This window comes from Hyaena hyaena, unplaced genomic scaffold, assembly GCF_003009895.1.
Source record: "Hyaena hyaena isolate Hyena2069 unplaced genomic scaffold, ASM300989v1 scaffold_68, whole genome shotgun sequence".
Lineage (NCBI taxonomy): Eukaryota > Metazoa > Chordata > Mammalia > Carnivora > Hyaenidae > Hyaena > Hyaena hyaena.
The window spans coordinates 264,058-290,908 of NW_024080700.1; the positions used below are offsets into that span (position 1 = coordinate 264,058).

A 26,851-nucleotide genomic window follows, 5' to 3' on the forward strand; every position below is an offset into this window, starting at 1 on the left:
GGTGATCTGCACTTAGCGAAATATCCAGTTGGATGTACGGCAGTAGGCAAACTACATCAACCTAAATTTTCTCATCTTTCAAACTGGGATAAAAGCAATACCTCTACTGTCTGGTCCATCGTGATTAAACGAAAAAAGGTTTTTAAGTGCTTCGAACCTCAATAAACGGTGTCGTCACCATTCTCCGGGACCACGTGCCCGGGGCACGTGCCGGGGGAGGGGGAGGGGGCTGCAGACTCCGGGACGGCCCATCCACCGCTCCGCCTTAGCCTCGCCGCTGCGCTCCGGCCGCCAGGATGCGCTGTAACGCGGCTCGGGCCGGCGGACGGCCGCTCTAGCCGCCCCGGGAAGTCGCTGTCCTTACCTTCAGAGCCACCCCGCGCCTCCGTGTCTGCGCCCGCTGGCCCTCCGCTCCGTTCTGCAGCTACCCACTGCCTTCCTGCCGCCCACCATGGCCCTGCTGCACTCCGGCCGCGTCCTGTCCGGGGCCGCCGCCGCCCTCCACCCGGGCCTCGCTGCCGCGGCTTCTGCCAGAGCCAGGTAAGCAGGGGAGATGGAGAGGGAGCTGGGGACAAGGCCTGTCCAGCCGGCTGCGGGCACCCCAGGACATCTCCCCACTTCCCCCCCGCAAACGCGTGCGCGAGCACCACACTCGCACTTTTTCTGACACCCCCTCGGCCCACTGGGGGCCGATAATTGAGCGCCAGCGACTCAGAGTGACCCTCGGGGTCCTACATCCCTCCGCTCCTTCGCCCCCAGGACTGCCGGAGAGCGTGCCATCGCGTTCCCTGGGGTTAGGCAGTGTGGCCCTCTACAGCACCCGGACTTCCATTCAGGGATGGGGGGGTCACGAGATGCGTATTCGGCGCGGTGGGGGGTGGGGTGGCGAGGGGAGAGCACGCGGGGCTGCGGAGCCGGGCCCAGCAGGCCCGGCGCCCATTGGCTGCGCCGCCGAGGCTGCCTCGCGCCGGTTGGCTGCGGCGCGGGTGAGCGCGGGTGCCCTTCACGGGCTGCCCGGGGGCACGGCGGGGCTCCGTGTCGTGCCGGCCTTGGGGCCTGAGCCGGGCCGGCAGGACCGCGGCGTACTGCCGGGCGTGGCCCGGGGTGTAAGAAGTACCCGGGAGGAAGGTACCCGGGGCTCTGGCTTTCCGGCCCAGCTTTCGTTTCTGCAGCCCCTGACCTTGGAGCGCGGCATCCTCCCGGTCGCGTTACCGCCTGAGTGGCCGGTGACCCCGGGGCCGTGTGGCCTTTGCTTGGAAGAGTAGAGGTGTAGTTCACCTCCTTTTTGTTTGCCCTTAAGGGATCTGACAGTAGAGAAGTCGCCGGCCTTCCCTTCCAACTCGCTGTGCTCGCATTCAGTAAACACTTTGTCTCATCAGGTTCTCTGAGCCAGGTACTAGACCCGATGCTAATGACGGAGGCTGCGTGAACACGCCTGAGGGAGAGACGGGGCCCTCAGAAAGATACAAATATGTAATTTCATACCGCGTGCTGATTGTTGCATTAAAACAGCAGGGAGTTTAAAACAAATTAGTAATTCCTTCCTAGTGGAGACCTGAGCCAGGCGATTAATTCACTAAAGAAGACGATTTGGGACAGTATCCTTAAGTACCACCTAATGAAGAACCTCGTTTCTAGCCCGCCTCCAGCCAGATGCTGACCACAAGGAGCAAAGCCTTGGCCTCTGTTACGTGCCTGGCCTTTCCTTTGATATTGTACGCGCGGTGTCTTCAAGTCAGCAGAACAGTTTGTCCTTTACACGGCCTCAAACTCTTGGCAGTACAATTTTGGTTGGGCTTTGGGGCCCTTTCTCTTCCAGATTTGGCTCCTCCTTGGCCCTCTGTCAAGGTGTGCTCTTTAAGCAGGCCTACCTAGTGGGCCAGAAGTAGGGAGGGGTTATTATTCATGCAGCAGGTTTGGAAAGGGGTGCCTAAAATGATGGGCAAGAGAAAGTCATTTAACACTGTAGTAATCTTAAAATAATATTGTTTCCTAGATTTGGCTAGTGGCCTAAAGCTTTACTTAAAGTGCTTACCGAAAATCCCTATGGGTGTGACCTTTTAGTCATTCTTTGAGTTTGAGTGGCTGACTCATTTTTCTTTTCAGTCTTTCACAGTTAGAATGTAAGTCCCATGAGGGCAGAGGCCTTACCTACTTTGTTCACTGATATAAAGCCTTAAAATAGTTGAGTTTCTGTAGAGGAGGTGCTGTTCAGGTTTAAGCAATGATACATGATTGGGTAATAGAGCCCATAATGATCAGTTCATAATTATTCTGATTTAATTTTTAGTGAAATAACAAGGAGTATCAAGAGACCCTTTTGAAAGTATGCAGTAGTTGTATAATAACCAGTAGTTAGAAGATCAAAATTATAGTATCATCTTTCCCATTTTTAACTCTGTGATCATGGGCAAATTAATTAACTTCTCTTTTTATTTTAAAATAAGAATGTGGGGGCACCTGGGTGGCTTACTTGGTTAAGTGACCAATTCTTGATTTAGACTCAGGTTGTGATGAGATCGAGCCCTATGATTCAAAATAAAATAAGAATGTGAAGGAAAGCATTTTTTAAAACTATTCTTAAACTGTATATTTTAAACTATTTTAATTTTAAAGCACCAGGTAGGTTGCCAGGAAAGTTACAAGGAGTTTGAATTAGAAAAGCTTATCTGAATAGTTTGTACCTAACATCTTTTGGTTAGCCAACATTGCTCAATGGCTGAGGCTTTGCACTTGTCCAAAGTACATTGGTAGGAATCACTTTGTAGGCCACAGGTTATCAGCATCAGTTTTGTTCCAAGCACTCCTGTTTTCATCTAGTACTATCCCTTAAAAACATCATGGTTCATACATTATAGGTGTAGAGTCTTTACAGTTTTACGGAATGGAGTGAAGGGCATAGAGGTTCTGAACATGGTTTCTAATGTAGAACTAACCAAAGAGTATCCACGCTCCTATATTTACATTGTTTAAGAGTCAATATTGTGAAATTGCTTTTAGAATTCTTCCTAAAAGATACCACTCCAGGGGCGCCTGGTGGCTTAGTTAAGCATCCCACTCCTGATTTCGGCTCAGGTCATGATCTCACAGTTAATGGGATAGAGCCTCACATCAGGTTCTGCACTGACCTTGCTGCCTGCTTAGGTTTCTGTCTCTTGTGCTCTCTCTGCCTATCTGTCTGTATCTCTCTGTCTCTCTCTCTCAAAAAAACCTAAAGAAAAAAATCCACTCTTGATCAGATCCCTGCCAGAAGACTCAAGGCTTTGGTTTCTCAGAGAATCTTTGTACTCAATAAACTTTTTAAAGAACTTGATGAATAAGTGCCTTTCACATCATTTAATAAGAACGGTGCCTTCTGTCCTTGTGGCTTAGGGCAGCAGTCCTGTCATTGTTGATTAAATGCCTTAAAGACCAAGACATCTGTTTTGAAATGACAGTTGCTTCCTGGAGGTTTTCTATAATAAGTGTTGGACATTCGAAGTATTCCTTTCACTCACCAGTTAATGGCAGTGATGTATACAGGCGGGTGGCTGCAGGCTTTCAGGGTCTAAACTGTGGGTAAGAAATAAAGGAAGCTTTCTTCAGGCCCCAGATCAGAAGTTGCTTCAAAGTATCTGTTTCTTACTATTGCTTAGATACAGGAACAATTAAGCAGCCTATGACCATGAAAAAGAAGAGAAGGGTTTTGAGTCCTGGCAGTAGAGCTAATGAGAGAGACAGGTGGTAATGATAATGTCTCTCAAGACTAGGAAAATTAAGCAGTAATGATTGAAAAGCAAGGGGTGCCTGGGTAGTTCAGTCTGACTCCTGATTTTGGCTCAGGTTGTGATCTCACAGTTTGAGAGCTCAAGCCTTGCCTTGGGCTCCAAGGTGTCACAGAGCCTGCTTGGGATGCTCTCTCTTCTCCTAGCCCTCCCTCTCAGGCAGTTCTCTGTCTCACAAATATATAAACATTTTAAACAAATAACTTAAAAGCAACAAAGACCTGCTTGGGGGCATAGAATTATGTCCATTTCCTTCTTGAATTATCTGCATCCTTGCCTCTCCAGGCTCCATACTGGCTCCATACTAAATGAAAGCAAAAAAGAACTAATTTAGTAGCAATGATACCAGTAAACATCAAGCACTCACCCTGTTCCAGGCTCAGAGTGTTTTGTATTTAAGAACTCCTTTCATCCTTATAACTACTCTGTAATGTAGGTACTACTATGCGCTCATTTTACAGATAAGGAAAGTTGAGACATAATTGGCTTGCCTATGTGCACACCAGCTGGCAGGCAGCTGAGCTGTTATTTGAATCCATGCCGTTTGCCAAGTACCAACATGATCCAAGAGAAGCTAATAAAAGTCTGGGAAATCCAAAAATGGAATAATCTACACTTTGATAATAGAATTAACGGTATGTAACAGTTACAGCTATTAATACCGAGGCAGTTTCAGCTTGTCAGGAGAGCATAAATTTAACTCTGATGCCGTGCTGAGCCATCCGGTGTGCCTTGTGGAGGAGTGAGGTGTACGAGTGCTGACTGGCCACTGACTAATTGAAGAGAATCATTTTCAGAAAAGAAATTCTAAATAATTCACTGAGCTTGTCAGCGTGGTGAGCACAGAGAACTTTCACTGTGCTCTGCTGACACATTTGATTGGTTGAGATTGGGTACGTGATTACTAAAGGAACTTGAGCCATTTCACCCGGTAATTTGGAACCTTGCTCCCCCTAGCTTCCACCTTTCCATGCAGCACTCCCCCCCCCCAGCCGCCACTCCCCCCCCTCAGCTCTTTTTCACCTTTAGCCTTTATTCTTAGGCCTCTGCTGGGAACGAGTTTTTCCTCCTCTCATCCATAGCACCCAGCTCATGTGTCACCTCTTCCTGGAAGCCTTCCTGTCTTTATCGCTGCAGGTCATCCTCCTACCCCAGCTGACTACAGGTCACCCCACTGGCCTAATGTAGTCAGGGGTTGTTTTACTCTCGCTGATAATCCCAGCTCTTAGCACAAAGCACATTCTCAGTGATTGATTTAGACAATCATAAAGACTTTGTTTTCTGTAACATGAATCCGTAAAAAGCTTTTTGCCTATTTGTCCTGAAGAAAAGGAGTAATCTTTTTCTCAGAAGAGTAATTTACCGTGAGGTAAAACCTCCATTTTGATACCTTAACGCATCCTGCTGCTGAGAGTATGTGTTAAAAATAGATGGTGCTGGGGCGCCTGGGTGGCTTAGTCGGTTAAGCGTCCGACTTTCGCTTAGGTCATGATCTCGCGGTTCGTGGGTTCGAGCCCCGCATCAGGCTCTGTGCTGACTGCCAGCTCAGAGCCTGGAGCCAATTTCAGAGTCTGTGTCTCCCTCTCTCTCTGACCCTCCCCTGCTCACGCTGTCTCTTTCTCTCTCTCCTAGAAATAGATAAAACAAAACAAAAAAACATTAAAAAAAAAAAAAATAGATAGTGCTTCTTGGGTGGATGCTTAGAAATCTCAGAGTAGTGGGGCACCTACGTAGCCCAGTGGCNTTTTTTTTAATCTCATAGTAGTTTTAGTTGAAAGAAAGCCTGAAAGTTTGAGATATGCTGTATTTAGGATTCACTTTAAGAAGGCCAAATCAAAAAATGTGTTAGTTGATATTTGGTCACTTAATTAAAATAGGATTGTGAGTATCTGGAATTAATCATTGTTTACCTATTTAATTAAAATGAGAAAACATTAAAATTAAACATATAGCATGATTGTAAAGAACCTTAGCTCCTTCATATGTGAGGAACTGTGTTTCGTGTTTTGTTTTTTCCTTAAGGACGTAAGAGAGTCAACATAAAGCATAAAGAAGTATTCTGATAAAACACAGAATCTCCACTGCATAGGCATGTAACACAGAAGGTAAAAAATAACCTCTCATATTATAGATAAAGTCATTAATCACTGAACCAGGGAAGACTGAGCAAACTTTTAAAGATGTTAACACATTTCATAGCTTCTTTCCAGACTTAATTTTTATGAATCAAGACAAAATTCATTTTCCAAGTTTTGTCCTTCATTACATGCTCTTTCGTATTGGGAACAAGCTGATACTTTAGTAAGAGATTTCTTAGTTTTAATTTCTGATACAATAAATACTAGTCATTATACCCCACATAAATAAAAGCTATTTCAGACCTTCAACAAGTTTTACCAGTAAAAAGGGATCCAAAGACCAAAATGTTTGAGGATCACAGCTTTAGGACAACATGACAGTTTTTTTCCTTGTAAAACTAAAACATATACAAAGTTGTACTTCTCTTGTCACAGTTAATCCTAGTATACTCTCAACCACTCATTAAAAATAACTTTTAGGGGTGCCTGGGTGGCTCAATTGGGTAAATGTCCGACTTCTGCTCAGGTCATGATCTCGTGGTTCATGGGTTTGAGCCCCGCATTGTGTTCTATGCTGACAGCCAGCTCAGAGCCTGGAGCCTGTTTCAGATTCTGTGTCTCCCTCTCTCTTTGCCCCTCCCCGACTCATGCTCCGTCTTTTTCTGTCTCAAAAATAAATTTAAAAAAAATTTTTTTTTTTTAATAAATAAATAACTTTTAGCCAAGATGCCTGGGTGGCTCACTCAGTTAAGCATCTGACTCTTGATTTCTGCTCAGGTCATGACCTCACAGTAGTGAGATCGAGCCTTATGTCAGGCTCAGTGCAGAGCCTGCTTCTCTCTCCCTCTCTCCCCTCCTCGTTCTCTCAAAATAAATAAACTTAAAAAATAACTTTTAGCCAAAGTAACTTCCATTTCACAGATAAAACTGATGGGAGGGCATTAATGCCAGTCCTGTGCAAGCATTTTAGCAAACTAGTGGGTGCACATAGTTCACCTTCTACAGCCACACGCATATCCCTTTTATATATTTTTTCTTTCTTTTTTTTTTTAATATTTATTTTTAAGCGAGATAGAGTGTGAGCGGGGGACGGGCAGAGAGTGGGAGACAGAGAATCCAAAGCAGGCTCCAGGCTCTGAGCTGTCAGCACAGAGCCCAACACGGGGCTCGAACCCACGAACTGTGAGATCATGACTGAGCCGAAGTTGGACGCTTAATCGACTGAGCCACCCAGGTGCCCCTACACTTTCTTGAAATTGCAACAACATGCTTACTAAAATGACCCAAAGCTATAGTCTAACAGCACATGTAAAAATAAGAAGTAAAATATATGAATTTTAAATTATGATTAGTAATCAGTGTGTCTGTATCCTATCTTAGAAATTGTCTAAGTATCCGATGATTAACCCATTAACTCATAATTAAATTAGGCCAAGATTTTAAGTTGCTTAAAGATCTTGGGAATTGTCTTCAAGCTAACACATTACAAAATAAATTATTTTTTTTCGAAATATCGATAACTTCAGTCTGAAGAGAAAAATATCAAATCCAAGAGAGGGGTATCCTGTAATATGACCAGTACTCCCCAAAACTGTCAAGGTGATCAAAGGCAAAGAATGTCTGAAACTGTCACCACCAAGAGAAGCCTCAGGAGACATGAAAAGTAAATGTAATATAGTATCCTGGATGGAACTTTATACCAGAAATAAGATATGAGGTAAAAACTAAAGAAGTCTAAATAAATTGTGGACTTAATAATGTGGATCAGTTCATTAATTGTAATGAAAGTACTCTGCTAATATAAAATGTTAGTAATAAGAGGAAACTGTTGGAGGGCAAGTTGTGGGAACTTTGTACTAGCTGCTCAATTTTCCATAAATCTAAAACTGTTCTAAAAAATTTAGCTTACTAATAAAAGAAAAAACATTTAATTTTTTATTTTTTAATTTAATTAACATACAGCATTATGTTAGTTTTGGGTATACGATATAATGATTCACTAATTCTATGCATTACTCAGTGTTCATCAATCGAAGTGTACTCTTAATCCCTTTTGCCTATTTTCACCCATTCCTCACCCAGCCACCTCCCATCTGGAAACCAGCCATTCTCTATATTTTAAAGAGTCTGGTTTTTTATTTGTATCTTCTTTGTTTATTTTGTCTCATAAATTCCATATATGAATTAAATGATAACAGTATTTGTCTTTCTGTGACTGACTTATTTCACTTAGCATTATGCCCTCTAGATCTATCCATGTTGTTGTAAATGGCAAGACTTCATTTTTTATGGCTGAGTAATATTCCTGTGTTTATGTATAGTATATCTTCTCTGTCATTTGTTGGCGGATGGGCACTTGGGCTGCTTCTATCTTAGATATTGTAAATAATGCTGCAGTAAGCATAGGGAAGCATTTATCTTTCGAATTAGTGTTTTTGTTTTCTTTGGGTAAATATTTTATAGCAGAGTTACTGGGGCCCATGGCAATTCTGTTTATTTTTTTTTAACTTTTGTTGTTATTGTTGTTATTTTCTTTTTTAAGTATTCTCAACACCCAACATGGGGCTCAAACTCATGACCCTGAGATCAAGAGCCACCTGCCCTATCCACTGAACCAGCCAGGTGCCCTCTATTTTTCATTTTTTTGAGGAACCTCCATAGTCTTTTTCACAGTAGCTACACCAGTTTGCATTCCCATAAACAGTGCATGAGGATTCCTTTTCTTCCACATCCTACCTGACACTTATTTCTTTTGTCTTTGATTTTAGCCATCTGATAGGTATGAGGTGAAAATATGTCAGAATAATTAGTTGAACATAAGTTCAGATTTTTCATAATTTTCAACATTACATTAGGAATGTTTTGTGTATAGTATAAGTAAACCAATATAACTTTAGGAAAAACAAAGACGCATAGAAGAAAATGTATGCTTGTATCTAAATAAAAGACATGGTTTGTTTGTTTTTTTTAAGCTTCACACTCTGCATGGAGCCCCATAAGGGGCTTAAACTTACAACCGTGAGATCAAGACTTGAGCTAAGATCAAGAGTCAGTCACTTAATTGAGCCATCCAGGCACCCCAAAAGACATAGCTACTTTCAGTTAAACTAGTCTCAAAGGTTTATCTCATTTATGTGAACTTGAAGTTTTTAAACATTTCTGAGTTAGTTTCTTTAAGAAAAAACTTTTGTCTAGCTTATTTAAAGTTATAGAAATTCAGTCCCTATAACACAATCAGAACAGAGCACCTTTGAGATTTTTATAATCCAATTTATCAGTACCCTCCAAAGCTGGAAAACATGTCACATTCAGAAACTCAGAGGCAAAACAAAACAAAAAAAAAGCCTTTCTGAATTAATGACACATGGAGATCTTAGAGCTCTTTAGGTCTACAACTTCAGCCACAGGCTGACAATAAACACAAATAAAAACCTCACAGTTCTGATAAAAAAAAAAAAAAAGAAACAAAAAACAAAATCAAACCAACAAGAAACCATTTTTATGTGTTATCTCTCACCCAGCAGAGAATAGATCTCTGCTGTCTGTTTACGGAAATTACTGAATGATCAGATCATAAAACCAGATTCACAGTCATTGCTGCCAATGAGGACTAGCTTATTGACCATAGGTGGGCCAGAAACAAAACCCCAAATCACTAGGGGATGGAGAACAAGCCAGAGAAACAGTAATTTAAAAGTTCTATTGCCTCAGGGTGCCAGGGTGGCTTAGTTGGTTGAGTGTCAGACTCTTGATATCAGCTCAGGTCATGATCTCGAGTTCTTGGGATCAAACCCTGCGCAGGACTCTGGGCTAACAGTGTGAAGTCTGCTTCTGATTCATTCTTTCTCTGTTCCTACCCCACTCACTCGCTTTCTCTCTAAATAAATAAATAAACTTTAAAAAAAAAAAACCTTTAAAGTTCTATTGCCTTTTGAAATTACCTCAGGGCGGGGCGCCTGGGTGGCTTAGTCAGTTAAGCGTCCGACTTTCGCTTGGGTCATGATCTCGCGGTTCGTGGGTTCGAGCCCCGCGTTGGTCTCTGTGCTGCCTGCCAGCTCAGAGCCTGGAACCTGTTTCAGAGTCTGTGACTCCCTCTCTCTCTGACCCTCCCCTGCTCACGCTGTCTCTCTCTCTCTCCTAGAAATAAATAAAACATTAAAAAAAAAAAAGAAATTACCTCAGGGCACTGGGGACAGGTGTGTACTTCCTAGCAGCACAATTAACTTGGCCCAGGTGGATGACACCCCTCGCCCAAAACTGTTAAGAGATAAATTTTTTTAAGAGGTAATTTTTAAGGTAAAATCGTGACTCATATAAATATGGAATAATAAACATTGTCCAGCATTTTTAACTTAGTAAGTAGTAAAGGAATCAGTAGGTTGTTACAAGCAGTTCTTGTTGATTTTTAATTTCTAAATTAAAAATCTTGTCTTCCTCTTAAGCCCTACTGCCCCATCCTCGTTCAGGCCTTCATCTCTTTAACTTTCTGGACACATAGTGAGCCAGTGAGTGATCCTTCTGCATCTACACTTACACTCTGCATTCAGTGCCCTCCCTTGCTAGCAGATGGGCTCTAAACATGCAAGGGTATTCATGTCCCTCCCCTTACCTGATCAACAGCCCTCCTCCCACCCAAAAAACACAAAGCTTTAATGACTCCACATGCCCTCATTATATCCAAGATTGGACACACAGGAACCTGTATTTTTAACAAGCTCTCCAAATGATACCCTTTAACAATTTTGAGAACAAGATAAAACCCAACCCCCTTTGAGGGAGGGTATCACATAATACTCTTGCCCTTGTTTGCTTCTCTTGTGTCATCTTCTACCACTCTGTTTCTCACAGCCCTCTTTGCCTGGGAGTTCAGGACAGGTTTGAGCTACTTTAAAAGCCTAAATATGCACCTTATCTTCCCCAGGATGAATCAGGTATCCAGCTTCTCAGTGCTTTTGTGGTCTTCTGCATCCTTCTGCAAAGAAATGGATTTTCAGCAGATCTGAGATGTCTCTGGCCATGGAAATCTAGCTAATATGACTCATTTCTATTTATTTCCCATTTCAGCTCCTGGTGGACCCATGTGGAGATGGGGCCACCAGATCCCATCCTGGGTGTCACAGAAGCCTTTAAGAGAGACACCAACAGCAAAAAGATGAATCTGGGAGTTGGTGCCTACCGGGATGATAATGGAAAGCCTTATGTGCTTCCTAGTGTCCGGAAGGTGAGTTTGCCATTCAGCCTCTGCCTTCTTGGAGTGGGTAAACTGCACAGAGCTCCTAGAGAGTGGCAGAAAGAGTGCCAGACTAGGAGTTGGGAGACTAGGTTCTAGTTCTGGCACTAACCGCTTGAATCACTTAGGTTGACTTCTGTGGTCTCCTTGGCTGTAAAAGTGACGGATTGGAACGATGTGGTCTTTTTCAAGATTGAATTTATGCAATTATCTACTGAAGCAGGTGTCATGTCATGTTTAATCTGAGGGTGCACATAGAACCAAAAATTAAACAGTGCTTTTTGGTGATCAGAATAGCCCTTTGTGGAAATATAAATCAAAACCACACTGAGATACCACCTCACGCCGGTCAGAGTGGCTAAAATGAGCAAATCAGAGGACTCCAGATGCTGGCGAGGATGTGGAGAAATGGGCACCCTCCTACCCTGTTGGTGGGAATGTAAACTGGTGCAGCCCCTCTGGAAAACATATGGAGGTCCCTCAAAAAATTAACAATAGAACTCCCCTGTGACCCAGCAATAGCACTGCTATTGCCCTAGGGATACAAGAGTGCTGATACATAAGGGCACATGTACCCCAGTGTTCATAGCAGCACTTTCAACAATAGCTTGAAATCATGGAAAGAGCCTAAGTGTCCATCAACTGACGAATGGATCAAGAAGATGTGGATTATCTATACAATGGAATACTATATGGCAATGAGAAAGAATGAAATCTGGCCATGTGTAGCAACATGGATGGACCTTTAGGGTGAGCAAAATAAGTCAGGCAGAGAAAGACAACTACCATGTGTTTGCACGTATAGGAGGATTAGGAGGAACTTAATGGAGGACCATGGGGGAGAAAAAGGGAGGAAAATAGCGGGAGAGAGGGAGGGAGGCAAACCACGAGAGACTCTTGAATACTGAGAACAAACTGAGGACTGATGGGGTTGGGGGGATGGGAAGGGAGGTGATGGGCATGGAGAAGGGCACTTGTGGGGATGAGCACTGAGTGTTATTTGGAAACCAACTTGACAATAAACTATTTAAAAAAATAAAAGGCAATTTTGTAGAGAAAAAAAAAACTTACCAAACTCAACACCCAAAAAACAAATAATCCAGTGAAGAAAATGGGCAGAAGATATGAACAGACACTTCTCCAAAGAGGACATCCAGATGGCCAACAGACACATGAAATGTTGCTCAGCATCCCTCATCATCAGGGAAGGACATATCAAAACCACACTGAGATACCACATCACGCCAGTCAGAGTGGCTAAAATGAGCAAATCAAGAAATTATACATGCTGGCAAGGATATGGAGAAACGGGCACGCTCCTACACTACTGGTGGGAATGTAAACTGGTGCAGCCCCTCTGGAAAACAGTGTGGAGGTTCCTCAAAAAATTAACAATAGAACTCCTCTATGACCCAGCAATAGCACTGCTAGGAATTTACCCAAGGGATACAGGAGTACTGATGCATAAGGGCACATGTACCCTAATGTTCATAGCAGCACTTTCAACAATAGCTTGAAATCATGGAAAGAGCCTAAATGTCCATCACCTGATGAATGAATCAAGAAGATGTGGTTTTATCTATACAATGGAATACTACATGGCAATGAGAAAGAATGAAATCTGACCATTTTTAGCAATGTGGATGGAATTTGAGGGCGTTATGCTAAGTGAAATAAGTCAGGTAGAGGAGGACAGATACCATATGTTTTCACTCTTGTGAAACAGGAGAAACTAAATAGAGGACCATGGGGGAAGGAGAAGGGGGAAAATAGTTAAGGAAAGGGAGAGACAAACCATAAGAGACACTTAAATACTGAGAACAAACTGAGGGTTGATGGGGGTGGAGGAGAGGGGGAAAAGAGGTGATGGGCATGAAGGAGGGCATTTGTTGGGATGAGCACTGAGTGTTATATGGAAACCAACTTGACAATAAAATGTGAAAGAAAAAATAATAAAGCCACACTGAAATACCACCTCACACTGGTCAGAGTGGCTTAAAAAAAAAGAGAGAATAGCCCTTTGTGGGGGCTCCTGGGTGACTCATTCAGTTAAGCATCCAACTTTGGCTCAGGTCATGATCTCAGTTTGTGAGTTCAAGCCCCACGTCGGGCTCTGTGCTGACAGCTAGCTCAGAGCCTGGGGTCTGTTTCAGATTCTGTATCTCTCTCTCTCTCTGACCCTCCCCTGTTCATGCGCAGTCTCTCTCTCTCTCTCTCTCTCTCTCTCTCTCTCTCTCTCTCAGAAATAAATAAAACATTAAAAAAATGTGATAGCCCTTTGTGGATGAGGGTTACTGTGGTTATTTTCCGTTTCTGTCATGTTGATTGTCTTCATAAAGCTCTCTTACACAGACATGCTGTGTCCTTTTTTCCTACTGAACTGTAGAATAATTTGCTTTATTTTTGTTGTATTTTTATTAGTAGTCTTTCTATTGGTTATCATTATAACTTTAAATAATTAATACTCTTAGGACAGTTTTTTAAAAGAAAGTATGAGTTTCCTTTCCAGCTACACCTCCTCTGTTGATATACGAATGCTTCTTTGTCACTTCCAAAAGTGGGGTGGTGATGGGGTGCTTCCTCCATACAGCAGAAGTGGGCACAGCAAGTGAACGTTCCAAAAGAATACTTCCGGGTGAGGGTAAGAACTCCCTAATCATCTGAGCTGCACACTATACAGCAGGCTGGCTCAGCCCTCATGAGCCACTGAAGTAATAGAACATGGCCTGAATGAACCACTGGAAGAAGAAATTTCTTCTAAAAATGTGGGAGTGTGGGTTAGGTGTCATCTCTAGAGTTCTCGGAGTACAAAAAAAGGGCTCAACAATTGTGAGAAGACCCATTGAAACCTGCTGCCGCCTGGTCTCTGGTTGTGCAGGGACTGCTCTGGTCTCAGCCAGCTTAAAGTACTCAGCGAGTATTAGTCATTTTGCAGACTAGCAACACCGTACACTCTTGTAAATTACTTCAAGTTCTCCCATTCAGCTGAGATTCGGGAAGGTTACTAAGTGCTCAGAGTCACACAGCTAAAGGGACAGCCATACCTGAGTCTCCAAAACGTGAAGATATATGGCTGTTAATATTAACCCTTTGCAGTTCTCAGACTGGCGTATACCTTGAAATACTTATTTTTTATGTATTTAGTTTGATTTTATTATATCTATTTCTAAGTGATTTAAGTGTTGTTCGTAAACCTTGTTCTTGTGTTTTCCAAGAAGCCATTTTGTATTAACTATTAACCAAGAGAACACTGTGTACCCATTCACATAAAGCCTAATTGTAAAAAAAAAAAGCAAAATATGATTTTAAAAATTAGAAATATTTCTGTTCTGCATTATAAAATATTAAGTATTTTGCTATCTTTTTATAGTTTGTATTTGTTTTTTTTTTTGTATTTTCAAATTTTTATTTAAATTCCAGTTAGTTAACATGCAGTGTAATATTAGTTTCAGATGTAGTATTTACCCTTTTCCTTGGACTATATTTCCAAATTAAAAACAAGGCTTTATTTCCTTTATATTTAATATATATGTTTATCTTATAAAACATTAAATATTAATCATAGTAATTCTAGACAAGGAGAAGAAACTAAGCGGGTGCATTTTCTCATGTCCAGGCAGAGGCCCAGATCGCTGCAAAAAATTTGGACAAAGAATACCTGCCCATCGCGGGACTCGCTGACTTTTGCAAGGCCTCTGCAGAACTAGCCCTGGGCGAGAACAACGAAGTGTTGAAAAATGGCCGGGTAAGCAGAGAAGACTGGCGTCCCACAGATTCTGTTGTTTTTAAATTTAACAGTTTAAGCAAATTTGAACTAATTTAAACAAAGATACATCACTTTGTGTGATGGTCGTTTTGAAGTGACCACACTATTGCTAATATCTCTTCTTCAGAAAGTAAGTAAATTGGCACTTGTTAAATAAAAGATTTCATATAGCACCAATTCCAAAAATGCAGCAGTAATCCTGAGAATGGAATAGTAATTTGACTGAAGATTTGACACTGCTCCATGTGTACTTATGTTCATGTTGTACTGAATATGCTTCAGAAACTTAAAAAATGAAATGCCAAACTATGGGGTGCCTGGGTGGCTCCGTTGGTTAAGTGTCTGATTTCGGCTCAGGTCATGATCTCAGGGTTCCTGAGTTCAAGTGCCCAGTTGAGTCTGTGCTGACAGCTCAGAGCCTGGAGCCTGCTTTGGATTCTGTGTCTCCCTCTCTCTCTGCCCCTCCCCCACTCACACCTTCTCTCTCAAAATAAATAAAAAACTTAAAAAATGAAATTCCAAACTATTCCCAGTTTCAGGACTATAATTTGCCACTACCCTCATGTTCTGAGTGTAGACAGAGGAAGCAGACAGGCAGGGCTCTTATGGGCAGGACCAGTCTGGCACTGCTCTGCCACTCTTCACAGTCAGGTTGGGTCTTAAAGTAGAGCAGACCATGCTCCCTTCTTGCTACCTCCTTGCCCTCTCAGGTCCAGAGAGCATCGTGCAGCCATGAGGGGGCAGCACAAATGTCTCCTGGGTGTCTCCTCCTCCCATCTCCCAGGGGGCCCTCTTCTTGTAGAAGAAGGGTGTCTCTAAAGGTCACTGAACACCAGCATTTTACAAACAGATTCCTCTGTGCACCCACAGAGCACGCACAGGCTCAGCACTTAGAGTAGAAGAGGAACGTGGTGCAGGTGGGAGGCAGCCAGGCCACTGAGCAGCCCACCTGCATGTGACTCCTGTGCACCATAGTGGACTTTCTTGTGAAACAGATTATGTTTCTTAATGGATACATTTGCAGGTTTAATTATTTTTTCTAAGTCTGGAGAAAAACACACAAAGTAACAGAACTAAGCCACCATTTCCTTCCTGCCCCCAAAACCAGAATAACAGTTTATTCACAAGGCTCATCTAAGTCCACATGTTCGTTCATTAACTCAAGAAAAGAGCTTATGCCTCCACCCCAGGGTGATGTAGTAATGATCCTAATTCATGGACAGAATATGATTTGATTGATATTCATGCAGTCAGCCACATGTTAACCCCTTATAAATAAAATTTCCATATTTTTCTGTAATAACATCAGTTTGTCTTTTATAAATTGCTGTGCCTTTGTGAATTCTTACTATTCTCAAATTTACAGTTAGGTTTTTATTCTATCATTGCAGAGTTTGCAGAGACAAACTGTTTTTAGTAAGGAGTGTGTTAGTTAGATTCCCCGTTTCTTCTGTCCCCACCCCCAGTCCAGAAAATAGGGTTATGTTTTATAGAACCTTGAATTTCTATGGTGCCATAAGAAAAAAATCTGTGAGGCGCACCTGGGTGGCTCAGTTGGTTGGGCATCCGACTTCAGGTCAGGTCATGATCTCACGGTTCATGAGTTCAAGCCCCAGGTCAGTCTCTGTGCTGACAGCTCAGAGCCTCGAGTCTGCTTCAGATTCTGTGTCTTCCTCTATCTCTGCCCCTCCCCTGCTAATGCCCTGTGTTTCTCCATCTCACAAAAATGAATAAACATTAAAACAATTTTTTTAAAAATCTGTGGTTTCTTATTCCCTAAAGTTGACTGAAAGAAACAGATTTACCTGAGGCACCTTTCTTATACTCAAAAAATAGTATTTTCAGATTATGGAAACTCTTAGAATGGAGCCTCTTAGCCTTAAAAATGTAATAATATTATTCAAATTGCCTGGGTGGCTCAGTTAGTTAAGCACCTGACTCTTGATTTTGGCTCAGGTCATGATCTCCCGGTTCATGAGTTTGAGCCCCGTGTCAGTCTCTACGCTGACAGTGCAGAGTATGCTTGGGATTCTTTCTCTCTGCCTCTCCTCCCTCAAATAAATAAACTTTTTAAAAATAATAAAATGTAGTAATATTATTCTAATGTATTGACTTGCTTTTCAAGGAGCTCTGATGTTCAGAAACTCATTGAATTTTGTATAATTCTAGAATAGTTTAATGTAGTGATCATTATATATGTATAAATTAGCCCTTTTACCTGGGGGGCGAGGTTGGGTCCTGAAAGTTTCTCATATAATACTGTGTGATACTAATAACAAGCCATAGCTTCTCCATCAGCAAAGGTGTTGGAAACTGAAGGGATGGCTTTTTTTTTTTTTTAAATGTTTTTTATTTATTTCTAGGTGAGAGAGAGAGACAGCGTGAGCAGGGAAGGGTCAGAGAGAGAGGGAGACACAGACTCTGAAACAGGCTCCAGGCTTTGAGCTGGCAGTCAGCACAGAGCCAGATGCAGGGCTCGAACCCACGAACTGTGAGATCATGACCCAAGCGAAAGTCGGACGCTTAACTGACTAAGCCACCCAGGCGCCCCGGGATAGCTCTTTTGAGAACTCTGAGGGGAATCAGCCTTTCTCTTAGCAAATGGGGAAAGGAAACAATAGTGCCATTTTATCCTTTGCAAATAGCCATTTGGAACATTGTCTTCAGCCTCTGAAAAAGGAAGGGCACTGGCTACCGAGCACTGCCTCTGCCGGCTTGACCTCAGTTCTGTAATTGTGGGCCTCTAGAGAGTGTTACAGCCCTCTGACCGTGGTGTCTCTCCTACAGTACGTCACCGTGCAGACCATTTCTGGAACCGGAGCCTTGAGGATTGGAGCCAGTTTTCTGGTGAGTCTGGAAACTCCTTCAGGAAAGAAATGTTAGACGGTCTGTAAGTTAAGGAGGATGGCTACAAGTGTGGAGCCTGCTTGGGATTCTCTTGCCCTTCGTCTCTCTCTGCCCCTTCCCCATGTACATGCTTGTGTATGCGCTCTCTCTCTCTCTCTGTCTCATGTAATTAAACTTGAGCAATTATAACAATAAGTATAATTTATTGAGCACAAATCTGTTACTAGCAGCTTTTGTTTGAACTCATTTAATCTTTACGAAGGGAGTTTGTTTAATGCTGTTTTACAAAGGAAGAAAGTGAGGCCCAGACAGGTCCTGGACTACACAGCCAGTTTACTTGCCAGGCAGTCTTGCTGCTGAGTCATTGCTATCTCTCCGTCATTTCTGTCTCTGAATCATTGAGATAAACTGAGTTTCAATAGAGAAAAGTGTCTTCCTCCATAAAATGTCACTTTTTTCCCCCTTTATTTTTCCATTCCCTTTCATCCCATTTTTTAGCAAAGATTTTTCAAGTTCAGCCGAGATGTTTTTCTGCCCAAACCATCCTGGGGAAATCACACACCCATCTTCAGGGACGCTGGCATGCAGCTACATGGTTATCGATACTATGACCCCAAGACGTGTGGCTTTGACTTCACAGGCGCTATAGAGGACATTTCAGTAAGTGTGGCTTTCAGGGCAAGAGGGGTGAAGGAACGAGGAACAAACCTCCTTGTGGAGATTTGATTTCTCACAGCTTGGTCTCAATATCTGGCTTAAAATACTGTAATGAACTAATTCTCAGAACTCATATTATCTTTGTTCATCAAAAATAGTGACCCTGTAACATTTCAGATCAACTCTCTTGTTTAGGGCTGCAAAATCATCTGTTGGTTGTCTCTTTAGAAAATGCCACAGCAGAGTGTTCTTCTCCTGCATGCCTGTGCCCACAATCCCACGGGAGTGGACCCTCGCCCTGAGCAGTGGAAGGAAATAGCAACAGTGGTGAAGGTAAGGAGAGTGAAGTGATGCTGACAGTTCTGTGTCCAGTAACTGGCCTTAGAAGTTTGACTTGGCAAAGTCTTAACAATGAGAATTATTTACCCTTGAGCCCACATTGTTAAGTTTTCAGGAAAAAGCTTCTCATTTGCGTAATTAGCAGTTCTTCATTGATGGTATATGAGCAGCTTGCAAATAATTTTTGTTCCTCAGCCTGGATTTGGGGAAATCTGATAAATCTTGTCATTGACTGGCCTTTACAGCGGATATCCACTGGCTCTGGGATGTCTGTCATTTGCCCTGGTCACTGTTACTTGTTCATCCTTTATATACCGTTTCATGTCCCCTCCTATCCTTGCCTGTTTCCTCAGCATTGCCATTATCATTCACAGGGTCAGCTGTCAGAGAAGGCCCTAGTCAAAATTTCAAGGGAGGAGGGGCACCTTGGTGGCTTAGTAGGTAGACTGTAACTCATTTTCTCAGGGTCATGAGTTTGAGACCCACATTAGGAATATAGTTTACTTAAAAGTTTTTCAAGGGAGGAAAATAATTTATGCTGCCTTATGTCCACGTTTTCCCTTCTTTTGGTTTCTATTTCTTTACATTCTGTCAAACCTAAGTTGCAAACAGAATAAAGGAAAAAAAAAACAGAAAGAGCATTCAGAGAGCACTTTGAAGATGAGATGGTTCTCATGAGGCCTTTCCATGAGCCCTGGGTGTTAGACGAGGGTGTCAGAGTTCTGTTAGCCCCAGAAAAGGCTGATGCTGGTCCTGTGTTGACTGAACCACAGTAATTACCCAGACTCCTGTGGGCCTGAAAAGAGCTTCCTGTTTGAACAAGCAGCTTTCTGGGAAAACTGAATTTAGAGTCTCTTTTCTTCATGTCTTCTTCAGGGACCATATCCACCAAAGTGAAAACATATACGATGATATCTTAACTCAAGGAAAATTAAATATCTCCAGATTTCCAATTGGGGAGGAAACTGTGTTGACTGTATATGAGGCATAGTCCCAAGAGGCACAGGCAACCATGTGGGTTGTCTTGGGAGGGACTGCCTAAAGCTTTGCTCTTCTCTTTCCTTCCCAGAAAAACAACCTCTTTGCGTTCTTTGACATGGCCTACCAAGGCTTTGCCAGTGGTGATGGTAACAAGGATGCCTGGGCTGTACGCCACTTCATTGAACAGGGCATTGATGTTTGTCTCTGCCAATCCTATGCCAAGAACATGGGCTTATACGGTAAGCTAAAGGACCCAGCTGTGATGTATGTCCTGGTGAGAATGAAAAAGTGCTGGAAAAGGATGCCACAGAGGTGTCTGTGTCTGTCCATGTGTGTGTGTTACCTGGAGAGGAAAGACTGGTAACATGGATTTTACTGACTTTAGCACATCATCTTTTGTGTCCCTGAATTCCTTCAGCAGAGAAAACTACTGTTTCTCTAAACAAGAAGTAACTGCCCCATGAGCCAAGAAGTTGGATATAATAAAGAGACCTTTGAGTACTCAGACTTTCTTTCTGTTATCTCTGTAGAGTCACCATACTGGTTGTTGGAAGGTGTTTATTTATAACATTTATGCGGCGCTGCTGATGGTAGCTACAGCAAATTGAATCTTGATTTGCTTCAGCATTTGAGATTGGAAAACCAGAAGACAGGACCCCTTTTTGTTTTCTCAGGTGAGCGTGTGGGAGCCTTCACTGTGGTCTGCAAAGATGCCGATGAAGCCAAACGGGTGGAGTCACAGTTGAAGATCTTGATCCGTCCCATGTATTCCAACCCTCCAATCAACGGGGCCCGGATTGCCTCCACCATTCTGACCAGCCCTGACCTTCGAAAACAATGGTAAAAGCACACTGCCACTCTCCAGCCATCTGTCCCACCACTGATCTTTCAAAGCTCATTTATTTTTTTCTTAAATTTTTTAAATTTATTTTTTTTGAGAGAGAGAGACAGACAGCATGAGCAGGGAAGGGTCAGAGAGAGAGGGAAACACCAAATCTGAAGCAGGCTCCTGGCTCTGAGCTAACTGTCAGCACAGAGCCTGACGCAGGACTCGTACCCACGAACCGTGAGATCATGACCTGAGCCGAAGTCAGTCGCTTAACTGATTTAGCCACCCAGGTGGCCCTCAAAGCTCATTTAGAATCAGCAACTAGTGACCTACAATATCATTCAGCATCCATATATGGGAGGGGAGGAAGGCAGAGAGGAGTGGGTTTTTTTTTTTTTTTTTTTTAGTACTTTTAAATAAATACATTGGAGACAAACAATTGAGAAATGGCAGGATTTTTTATTCCATTATTTCCATGCTAAGTAAAACCTGCCTTCTCAAGTTGAATTCAAATTGAAGACCTTACATAGGAAAACTTCTTTAAGAACATCATATTTTTGGTACTTAATCCTCGTAATAGCTACCATCTGAATCTCTTGGCACCCGTGCTCTTAGTGTTACTCAGTCTCTTTGACCACAGTCCACATAAGACAGATATTGTGTATCATGACCCCCCTGAACACAACATTACCTGTAAACATATATATAACTGACACAGTTGTCCAAACTTAATATTAGGCTTCCTGTGTCATATTTAAAAATTTTTTAATGTTTATATTTTAAGAGGGAGAGAGACAGAGCATGAGCAGGGGTAGGGCAGAGAGAGAGAGTGGGAGACAAAGAATCTGAAGCAGGCTCCAGGCTCCAAGCTGTCGGCACAGAGCCTGATGCGGGGCTCAAACCCATGGACCATGAGATCATGACCTGAGCTGAAGTCGGACACCCAACCGACTGAGCCACCCAGGTGCCCCTTCATGTTTTATATTTTAATATTTTCTAAATGCCAGTTGCATCCAGCTACTTTGAATTTATGACCTACTCGTGGGCCACAACACACAATTTAGAACACCTTACAACCTACTAATGGGTCATGACACAGTTTAGAAAACCTTGCTCTAGATCCGAGGTTGGCAAACTTCTATGGATCAAATCTCGTTTGCTCCCTATTGTAAAGTTTTATTGGAACACAGCCACAGCCTTTTTTGATGAATTATGTGTGGCTGCTTTTGTGCCATGTAGCAGAGGTTAGTAGTTGTGACAGAAACGAAATGGCCCACAAAACCTAACATAGTTACAATTTAACCCTTTATAAAAAGTTTGTCATGTTAACTATACTGGAACTTTAAAAAAAAATTAAAAAAATAATGAAAAGTTTGCTAACCCCCTGCTCTATATATTTCAAAGTTAGTAAAAAGCCAAGGGACATCTGGGTGGCTCAGTCAGTTAAGTCAGTAGTCAGTCTCACTATTGATTTCGGCCCAGGTCATGATCTCACGGTTCGTGGGTTCAAGGCCCACATTGGGCTCTGCACTGAAAGTGTGGAGCCTGCTTGGAATTCTCTCTCTCCCTCTTCCCCTTCCCTGCTCATGTTTTCTCCCCCGACCACCCCCAAACTAATAAATAAACTTAAAAACAAAAGCCAAGATGCCCTTGAACAGTGTGATTTGTTATAACAAGAGTTTATCCTGTGTAGCCAGATAATTGAGGGGATAGATTCCTGAGTAGCTTCCTGAAGAGAAAAGCTAAGTCTACTGTATGCAAGGAACTTTATCTGGAGCCTCCCCTGCCCCCCAACTTCTCACATGATAACCACTCTTTCTACCTTAAATTAATCCTGTGAAACATTGAAGTAAGTCTGGTCCAGGGTAGTTCTTTTAGTTCAATAGTCCATGAGAGGCTTACCAAAATATTGACTGCTTTTTAAATTATAATTTTTTCCATTGTAACATTAATGTATAAGTACATTTCAGAAAGTTTGGGAGAGGGAAGAAATTAACTGTAAATCTAGTCTCTATAACCCCACTTTTTTCTTCACTGTTTTTCATCATTGTGACATACTATATATGTTACTTCTACATATGCATGTTGTAGCATTGTTTTGATTTGTCTCTTAAAATTATACTAAGCTTTTTTTTTTTTAAATGTCAGTACACATCTGAAGTCTGTAGCGTGCAAAGATGACAAAGGTACTGTGCTAGATGAGTTAGACATTTCTACCTGTGGAGTTTATAACCCAGTGAGAAAGGTACACATAAGGCATTGATACAAAGGGACAAGGAATAAAGGCGCACCAAATGGCCGTTGAGTCTAGGTGGAAATGAAGAGGAAATGAAAACCAGACAGATGTGCATGAGGAAAGGCACATGTACACAATATGCATCAAAAGTCCCAAGTGGTTTTTTGTGGCAAAGACAGGGGGAGGAGGATGGAGAAGGCTGGAGAAGGCAGTAAGGCTGGGAAGGTGGGAGCAGATCATGGAGCACCTTCACTGGTACCTTGAGAAGTCAGAGCTCATTCTGTAGGCAACAGGGAGCACAAAGGGCTTCGCTAAAGTTGCCCTAGATCTAGCCGTAGTCACACTCCCTGCCTTTAGCACCCGGGCCTCAAAGTAAGTGGAGCTAGAGAGATGGAACCATAGGAAATACAAACCCAGTGCCATCCCTAGAAGGGCGAGGGCTCCAGCTCCAGCCAGTAATCACACTGCAAGTGCAGGGTCGCCAGCTTTTCCCAGGTAGGACAAATGCGTGCTTTTAGGTGCAGGTGCCCAATTTTAAATGTTTAATGGAGTCACAAATGACTAAGACTCTTATTTGATTTGTAATTGATGATTGTGACCGGTTCTGTGTATGACATCATCATAGATGGTTAAAGAATGTGAACACATAAGTACGGGGTAAACTATAAATGTTTTCACAGTCCTCTAGTTGCTGAGAGCAGACAAGAATTTCCTCTAGAGCCATAGGAATAGAATGGAAGAGGAGATTCTGAGCAAGGCAGTGATTATGTCCAGAATCAAGTGAGTTGCGTGTATCAGAAGTCTCCCTTCAGCCACCCAGATAGCATTAACCCTCTCTTCCTGGGGCCTTCACCACAGCACTATTCTATTGGTTCTTACCTTCTCTTGCCTCCTTCCATAGTTGGCTGTCCACAGGTTTGTTCCCAGAATCAGTTGTAAGATTTACAGGCAAGAACCATGTCTCAACCCTCCCTTTCTCCCTACCACCTAGCACGTGGCTTGGCATATCATAGCTTCCCAGTGCACAGGCTTAACTACAAACGCAGGAGTGTTTCTTCCATCCATGTTAAAAATGAAGTCATAGTTTACTATTTAAAACACAACTTTTGGGGGCGCCTGGGTGGCTTAGTCGGTTAAGCGTCCGACTTTCGCTTAGGTCATGATCTCGCGGTTCGTGGGTTCGAGCCCCGCGTCGGGCTCTGTGCTGACTGCCAGCTCAGAGCCTGGAGCCTATTTCGGAGTCTGTGTCTCCCTCTCTCTCTGACCCTCCCCTGCTCACGCTGTCTCTCTCTCTCTCAGAAATAAATAAAACATTAAAAAAAAAATTAAAAAAAAAAACAAACACAACTTTTGGGGGCGCCTGGTGGCTCAGTCGGTTAAGCGTCCTACTTTGGCTCAGCTCATGATCTCATGGTTCGTGGGTTCGAGCCCCACGTCGGGCTCTGTGCTGACAGCTAGCTCAGAGCCTGGAGCCTGTTTCAGATTCTGTATCTCCCTCTCTCTCTGACCCTCCCCTGCTCACACTGTCTCTCTCTCTCAGATATAAATAAAAAAAGAAAACAGAATGCTGTAAAATAGTCACGGCATTATAACTCAGGCTAAGACAAAGAAATGAGGCACACGAGGGGAATACTCATGTCAGCTGTGGCTTATCTGTCAGTGCTTGTCCGGAATTGAGCTGCATCTTGGGGGGTTTTGCACAGGTTGCAGGAAGTAAAAGGCATGGCCGACCGCATCATTAGCATGAGGACTCAGCTGGTCTCCAACCTCAAGAAGGAGGGCTCCTCCCACAATTGGCAGCACATCACTGACCAGATTGGCATGTTTTGTTTCACAGGACTAAAGCCTGAACAGGTGAGTGGGCTCCGATTTCTCCTCAGCTGACCCAACTGATCAGTTTTTGCAAACTAGAATTCCTCATAGATCACCTACCTGTTCGGATTACCCTTAAATAGTCATTTGGAGCCGTTTTAGGTAAAGGAAGAGTGTAGCATACATTTTGTTTGGTTCTTAGTCATTTACCTGTCCATATCCCCCATGAGGTTTTAAACTGCTGAGGAGCAGAGCACGTTTTGATCATTTTTATGACCACGGCTACCTCTCTGAAGAGTTATGCAAACCAGCAAGAGCCTGAATATTGATAGGAGACATAGCGGTCCCATAGCTGTATCTAACTTTCCTATGAATGCTGAAATGAGGTGTTTGTTTTTTTCTTTTTTTTTTACCTCTCCATACCTCGGTATTCTTCATCCTACTTTAAGATAGCTTTTTGTCCTTCTCTCACTCTGAGCTAGCCCACCAAATTCTGGGAATACGGTTAAATAAGAAAATAGAGTTTCTGTTGTTTTTCCGTTTTAACACCAGGCTGGGCAAATCCCCCTGCCTGGGAAGTGCTCCTGTACTGTTCTCTCTGCAGGTGGAGAGGCTGACCAAGGAATTCTCCATCTACATGACGAAGGATGGCCGCATCTCTGTGGCAGGAGTTACCTCAGGCAACGTGGGCTACCTTGCCCATGCCATTCACCAGGTCACCAAGTAATTTCCCTGGTGAAAAGGAACAGAGACAACCTTCCTGTCTACAGCTGCTGCTGTTGTGAGATTTCACACAGAGGAAGGAGGAGGGTGGGCGGTGGTAAGCAGGTCATTTCTTTTCAGCGACAGTACTTAACACTCAACCATTGTGTTTCTCAGAAAAGAATATGCAGTGAAATAGGGCAGAGGCATCTGTGGCTGGTATCTGAAACTTTGTGGCTCAAAACCAAACTCCTGCTCATGCTTTAACTTCAGCTGTTCCAAGAGTTTACATGTACGAGAAAGACAGCCCAAAAAACCTGTCGGTCATGCCATTGCAATACTTCTGAAGCTTTAACTGGAGCAACTTACAGGGCTGGGGCACCTCTGTAGGTCCACCGTGAGAAGCGCCTACAAGAGGTGTTGTGGGAAGACCGCGCTCTAACATTAGCGGTCAGCCCCTCCCCCCACCCCGTGTCCTCCTGTGACTGAGCAAGCTTATCAACAGGCCTTGTTCCAAAAATCATGTTTCATGCAAACCAGCGAGTCTGCTGCCACAACAGCATGGAAAATTAAAGATGCTGTTTCCTGTCTTATTTAAGGGGAAAAAAAAGGCCCTTCTTTAATACTTTCCGGCATTTTAATGTTCCTCTCTTCTCCCTTATCATTGCTGTTCTTTTCCTTAGGCACAGAGATCTATAACTAGCGTAGATGTTCGCCCTCTTCTACTGCTTGATTGACCATCCCCATCCTATAGGATTTACTTATTTGAAGAATGAAGAACATACGTTACCACTCATCCCGTACCCTCCCCTTTCTCATCAGAGAATAGCAGAAAGTAAGTCACTGCACTTGATTTTAGCATCCTCTTCAATGATTGTCTCCTGTTGGGTTGTCACCTCAGCCCAGTTGGACCCCTTACTTCCTCCAATGTGGTCGTGCAGTCTCTCATCTCACATCATGAACGGGCCATGCAGGGCATACCGGGAAAGAGGATATCTGGGCTTTGGTTTTAACCTTTGTGTGCTGCCAGCTGGGCTCAGGCTTCACCCTCTGGAAAGATAACCACCATCTGCTCTGATCATGTAGACTTCTTGCAGCCTGGTTTCTCTGTTTAAAATAAAGATACTGTAGAGCCAACCACTGTCTACTATGTTGTTTTTCTTTAATGGGAGTGGCTGTGTCTTCCAGAAGTCTGTGGTCATGTTCAACTGACTGTGAGCCAGTAGGTGTGTTAGCTGTTGTGAATGTAAACTGAAGCCACATCTTAGTCTTGGTCTTTTTGTCTTGCCATTCAGCTTATCCAATCCAATGATGTAAATGTGGGTGTAATCCATTAGACTTTGGGGTACGCATGGAATAGCTCAAGAGAACCTATCAATAGTACAGGGATGAAGAAGGGGGTGAGTGGGCAGTGGTGACTAGGTGTCTGTAGGAGCTAAGTGGTAATATACACAGTGAACGTAAAGTAAAATGTGGGGGCGCCTGGGTGGCTTAGTCGGTTAAGTGTCCGACTTTCGCTTAGGTCATGATCTCGCGGTTCGTGGGTTCGAGCCCCGCGTTGGGCTCTGTGCTGACTGCCAGCCCAGAGCCTGGAGCCTGTTTCAGAGTCT

General features: G+C 43.1%; 1 protein-coding gene across 1 annotated transcript; it reads left to right on the forward strand.

Moving 5' to 3' along the window:
* The first annotated feature begins 343 nt into the window (after positions 1 to 343).
* GOT2 (glutamic-oxaloacetic transaminase 2) lies at positions 344 to 26,378 on the forward strand. Its single transcript, XM_039232656.1, has 10 exons — positions 344 to 540; positions 10,907 to 11,063; positions 14,689 to 14,817; positions 17,626 to 17,685; positions 18,184 to 18,345; positions 18,571 to 18,675; positions 19,751 to 19,901; positions 20,337 to 20,502; positions 24,431 to 24,581; positions 25,144 to 26,378. The coding sequence occupies exons 1-10, from the start codon at positions 452 to 454 to the stop codon at positions 25,264 to 25,266; spliced, it is 1,293 nt and encodes a 430-aa protein (XP_039088587.1). The 5' UTR covers positions 344 to 451; the 3' UTR covers positions 25,267 to 26,378.
* Positions 26,379 to 26,851: the final 473 nt, after the last annotated feature.